This window comes from Rhipicephalus sanguineus, chromosome 8 (assembly GCF_013339695.2).
Source record: "Rhipicephalus sanguineus isolate Rsan-2018 chromosome 8, BIME_Rsan_1.4, whole genome shotgun sequence".
Classification (NCBI taxonomy): domain Eukaryota; kingdom Metazoa; phylum Arthropoda; class Arachnida; order Ixodida; family Ixodidae; genus Rhipicephalus; species Rhipicephalus sanguineus.
The window spans coordinates 68,332,959-68,338,958 of NC_051183.1; the positions used below are offsets into that span (position 1 = coordinate 68,332,959).

General features: G+C 44.6%; 1 protein-coding gene across 3 annotated transcripts in view; it reads left to right on the top strand.

Annotated features, from left to right (window-relative positions):
• Positions 1-5,711, top strand: part of LOC119402801 (venom metalloproteinase antarease-like TpachMP_B) — a 43,444-nt gene extending 37,733 nt beyond the window's left edge. The window contains exons 12-14 of one of the 3 annotated variants that reach the window (XM_037669868.1): positions 3,796-3,940; positions 4,129-4,257; positions 5,591-5,711. In XM_037669868.1, the coding sequence (XP_037525796.1) occupies positions 3,796-3,940; positions 4,129-4,257; positions 5,591-5,707 (391 nt within the window). In that variant the 3' untranslated portion in view covers positions 5,708-5,711. The remainder of the gene's footprint in view (positions 1-3,795; positions 3,941-4,128; positions 4,258-5,590) is intronic. The other 2 variants (XM_037669869.1, XM_037669870.2) reach the window with 2 other exon arrangements.
• Positions 5,712-6,000: the final 289 nt, after the last annotated feature.

A 6,000-nucleotide genomic window follows, 5' to 3' on the forward strand; every position in this document is an offset into this window, starting at 1 on the left:
CGAAAATTTTTGCTTCTGATTACGTTTTGTTTGTGGCTTTATATATATATATATATATATATATATATATATATATATATATATATATATATATATATATATATATAGGCCTTGAAGCTTGAAGAAGACAAGTCACATTGTCGGAACGTCGGCTCGAGCACCCACCCCTTGTTTACGGATTTTTTCATCGCAAGCTTCCACCTTCCACTTCCTGCTGTTCTTTATATATATACAGGGCACCCCAAATATCACGCAGCACGATTTTAACAAAAGATGTACGTCGTTACGCGAAGCACAGCTAGTTCATATTGTTCCTATTATAATTTACCTCAATGAGGCATATGTAGTCATGCTCGAATGATATCTAACTGCGCTATCTTCAGCAACGTACTAATTACTTGCTCATTTTTTTGTACCGCTAGCTACATTTGCCTAGCCGGAGACGATTTCGCGTGGAGCTCATGGGCCGTGCTGCGCATGCGCGAGGATCAGTGATGTCACACAGCTGGGTCACCGGTGCTGGCATCTCACGCGCTCTCTGACACCGCTGCGCGCGGCTCGCCGCTGCTTGTCTGCGGGTTCAGGAGGAGTGGCGTCGTAGCCGCGGCAGACAAACTGGCGCCGCTGGCGCCGGCGCGCGCGCAGATTACGCCACCGCCGGTCTGCGCTTTCCAGAGTGACGTCGTAGCCTTGGTAGACGTATTGGCGCCAGCGCGCGCGCAGCTATTCGCCTTCGCTGTGCAGTCGCCGTCTGACACAGTGCTGGAGCCGCTTGATAGCGCCTCTGACTGGCGTTTGCAGGTGGTTAACGCCATGGAAAAGGAGAGCGCAAATGCTGCTCAACGGCGCAGAAGAGTCGAGAAGCTTATCTCATCGGATCCCGAATCTCGTCATCGGATCTCATCAGCGTACGAATAATGAACAGAAGAAGGCTAATAATCCTAGACAATCTGGAAAGTTAAGAATAATCAGCTGAACCTTTGCTAACGCTACGTATATCCTGGCATAGCCGAGCTAAGCCAGTGCAATTTTTTTCCGGCTGATAAAGGTACGCGCGAAATATGAAAAATAACACTGGACTATGGAACCACCCGCAAGAAGTGGGGGCGTAGTTTTCACTTGCTACCTCACAGTGATACTGTTTGACGATGCTGCTTGCTGATTCGTGCTGCAGTCTAATCACGTGTCATTTTCCAGATTTCTTGGACTTTCTTTATTAGCCAAAAAAAGCGAGCACGCAGCTAGAACGGTGTTGAAAATAGCGCAGTTAGATGTCATATGAACATGCCTACATATGCCTCATTGACATTTTCATGATTACGTGAGTATTTCTCGAGTTAGGAACATAATTAGGACTAATTAATTAAACCTCATTAACGAAAACAATAGCAGTGGCTACTAGAGGATACTGGGAACAATATACCTTAGGTGTGCTTCGCGTAACGATGTGCCTCTTTTTTTAATCTATGCTGCGTGATATTTGGGACACCTGTATATATAGATGTGTGTGTGTGTGTGTGTGTGTTGGGGGGGGGGTTACGTGTCAAAACCACGATATGGTTATCAGGCACGCCGTAGCGTAGCGCCCCAGAAATTTTGAACATGTGGTGCTCTGACATGCACTGACATACACTGGCCTCTAGCATATCGTTTCCATGAAAATGCGACCGCCGCCGCGGTCGGTATCGAACCCACGAACATAGCGACTGTACCACCCAGGTGGACGGCTTGTGATCTTAGCTATATTGATATATTGAGCAGGTTTGCATTATTTCTGTCTTTATGGGCACGTACGGATTCGACACAACGGGCGCGGCTTGAACGCACCCCGACCCGATCACCTCGATGCTCAAAACTTGTTCAAGGGCTACATTTGCCAACCTTATGCTCCAAATGTTGGCGCCTTCATACTTTCCCGCACACTTCTCTTCTGCATATAAACCATAGAGTAAAAGATGCCTAAAATTATATGCTCGGAAATAAATATGGCACGCGAGCCACGAAGGTTGCTGCACCATTTAGCAAAATAATATATGTGTGCGAGTTTGTAAATAGTTATATGGCTTCTCGTTGTCATTTGTTTCATATTTATCTGTGTTTCTATTCTTTTTCTGCTATGCCTTTCTAGTACAGATTTGTATTTTCTTAGAATATGTCAGTTTTAGTAAGCACTTCTGTCTCTGTCATCTATGTCTGTATTCTTCCCCTGCTGTACTACTTATCAACCAGCTCAGAGAACGCGAGGCATGTGGATGAAAATAAGGCGCAATTCGGCTGATGCAATATCATCATTTCACACAGACTGCATTTCTTAATTTGTCAGTGTAGCCCATGTGGTGCCACTGAACCTTTTAAGAAACTGTAGACTTTCTGAAGACTTCGTCGCCTGTTTTGTCCGACATTGGTGACCACTGATACTGACAGCATGGAACCCCTGATCGAAGATACAACGGTGAGCAGTATCTTCCAGTCACTGTCGTTTTCGCAGTTCCGGCCGAGAAGCCGCTGAACTTGTAACTCAAGGAAAATGCACAATTTCATCACCACGGCATGGCGCTACAGCTTGACCGGTACACTAAGACTCCAAAAGCTGAAAACTGCAGCACAGGCAGCTAATCGCTGGCTGCTTCGCATAAAATTGATTTCCCTAACGTGTGGGATCTCGCGGAATTTCCTCTCTCCAATGTGACGCGAAGTCACTCCCATTGCTATGCGACGTGACGTCGTGCGCACAAAAGGCCTCGGATCTTCGTCCTAGCCCAACTTCAACCAGCTTCCTGTCTGCCGCGCAATCATGCTTTTACACATCATTGTTCATAACAGCAATCCTGCTCGTCTAACGTCATTTTAACTTCCCAAAAGTGCATTAGATCCTCATTGTCTTCTACTGCAAGCGCGTATTGTTCTCTCCAGATGTATATGAGCGACGAAGTTCTGCAGTGAATACAGCTATTTCTCCGTTAAAGCTTTTTATAGCTGCTGTCTTCTTTTAGACCTGCGTGTTGCTCGGTGGACTGCTTAACGAAGGAAAGAATTAGAAAGAGCAATGAAAGTGGAAAACTTTCAGGTATAAAAATAGAGTCAGCTATTGCACAAGATCGGCAGTTTGAGATTGAGAGCATGGAATTACGTTCTGCCGAGGACATAAGCAGGGGGTTAATAACCAAGGTGATAATGCAAGCCCTCTTTCAAGCAGCGCAGTAATTATTGAAAAATTATAACTGCGCTAAGGACGAGACACCAGAAACGAAGTGGACAGGACGATCGCAGGCTGCGATCGTCCTGTCCACTTCGTTTCTGGTGTCTCGTCCTTAGCGCAGTTATAATTTTTCAATTATGTCTTACCAACTAGCCCCCCAACGTACGCTTCTCGAGCGCAGTAGTGTAGATTCCTCTTGGGGGCGCTAAGTAATGTAGACAAGTGACGAGTTTGGCTGAACAAGAACTTTCTTTTCACGACTTAGTAGTCATAGTATTGGCCTCACGCTTCTTGACCACATCGTCTATGACTTGCGCAAAACCGTAGCCAGCATTTTTTTGTAGGGCGGGGGGGGGGGGGACACTTGCTTAGAGCCTTGGATATTTATAAAAACTCTTATTTTCATTATTTATTTTCGGTAAAACACCCCTTTCATCAGAATTTCAAAAGGGGGCGGGGGGCGGGCCCCTATGGCACCCCTCTGGCTACTAGCCTGGACCTGCGGTACAAGGCCCGAACATCGCCGCGATATCGAACTTATAGGGAGTGCAGAGCATTATTTGCTTTATTCAGATTCATAATATTTCCTGTTTCAGCACTCAACAGGCTTCATGCCTCAAGAATGCAGATCGACGCAACTCACCTCCGCCCATCGCCGCAAACGTGCGAAAGCCATTTATTAACGCGACGAGATATTGTGAGCACCTTCACAAAGGTGCTTTAACCGTAGAGTATATCTCGGTAAGCTACTTCTTGCTGGTGTTTTTTGCATTAAATACATTATGGCGCTTATGTTTTGTAGTATCTCAGCAATCGAAACGTAATGCCCCGGAAAGCTATTCGAGTAATTTTATTGGAAAGTCTCAATTTGCTATTTACAAAGCTAATGCATATTTACCTCCGAATACAAAAACTGTTTCTTGTTACAGAATCACAGTGATGGATTCAACATAGAAAAGTGCTATTTGGTGTGCCTGACAATAAATGCAGAAGGAGAGAGGGTGCACAATGTTCATAATGCGCCTGATTACATGCAATGTAGTGAGACAAAGAAACTGGTAAACTGATCATTCTTGTCCTAGAAATCTATATTATGCATACGGTGTATATGTCATTTATTCCACTAACGTTACCATATCTACGAGATGAAAAAATCCGTAAACTAGGGGGTGGGTGCTCGAGCCGACGTTTCCACAAGTGGACTTGTCTTCTTCAAGAGTAATGTATAGCAATATTCTTTCGTAGCTAGTACTAATGTCTTTGCTGTTCTTTTCCTCCGTGCACCGGGACGTGTGGATGAACTACGTGTGCTTTCTGATACTTTCAGCAAATGAAGATTATTTCCTGTCTCTTTTTCATATGAATGTTTCCATAATGTTGCTGAACATTTGGTCATTCTTGTAGAATCTTTGTTGTCGTAATATGTAAACGCTAACAAACAAAGTGTCAGGAAACTTTAGTGGGCACCACGATGATAATTGTAAGGGGAGGCTGTTGTTACATCTTTGGTCGCGATTGAGTGTAGCAATAAATAGACTAAAAGCCGATAGCTATAGCAAAGACAATTCCGTGTTTTCGGCTCTCTTTATTTCCTAAGAGTTCCAGCTCCGCGTTGCTACCATAAACACGGGATTCGGGATTTTATAAATGTGCGACATATATTCGAGCAAACTAAGGGAACTACATGGAGCATTGCAATCAGCTCAAATGGCGTTCATACATTCCATGGCGTCATTAATTCACATCATTCACGCCACTATTCGTATATTCAGAAATACTCTATAAATGAGGAACCATAACGTTCTCATGCTCTGCCAGTGCCATGCTCTGCCAACTTAGCTCTCGTTCCTCCATTCACTTTCTTGGTGATTTCTGAATACACCTAGTGCCATTCGTGTTAATCACGGCGAACGTGCGGCATTCTACTTCGTCAGGTGGTGTGTGTGTGTGCGCGCGCGCGTGTGTGTGTGTGTGTGTGTGCGTGTGTGTGTGTGTGTGTGTGTGTGTGTGTGTGTGTGTGTGTGTGTGTGTGTGTGTGTGTGTTTCGTCTCCCAAGTCTGAATACCCACCTAGTTTTGTCGATCCAAACGGTTGGCAGGTCGCTCAGAATATGTTATCTGCATTTGATGGTGACCCGTTTGTTAATAACAATATTTCCGATGGGTGATTGCTAGCCTAAACTAACGTCGCCATAGTAAGAAAGCAAGGGAACCTATATTGCCCCGAAGCAGGGCTTGCGCTATTTAATACGGGAAACGGAGGAACCAGGGCAAATTTTTTGGCAAAGGCGAAGACGGTTTGTGTTCACAAATCGTGATACTGAACGACACATATAGAGCCACAATATGTGTCTGGTGAAATGTAAACAAGTGATCATCTTTCGCTTTGCAGGTTTGCCTTGGCGGTATTTGTCGAGCGGTGCCTCTGAGGCCGAAGCTACCACATCAGAGAGTACAAGAAGTTGCCAGAGAGCGTTTGCGACTACGAAGTCTGATGCACAAGCAATAAAACATCATCAGTAATACTCGTACGTTATTTTTTTACAGGAGAAACGTCTCCACTAGAAATTATAATTTAGTACGCCACAATATGAGGGACAACAAACATACCGCTCTAAACTTGTAAGCATGAAATATTACCTTCTTGACATATTCATGGGAGCTCCTTGGGTTATAACAGTATTTTGCTGGCAAACGAAGCTACGCTCTCAGAACTTTACGACGCGAGAATGTTACCCATCGGAGAACAAAACCCACTTTTGTACACGCATAAACGTGTTGGCCATTTTAGTTTGTGCAGTC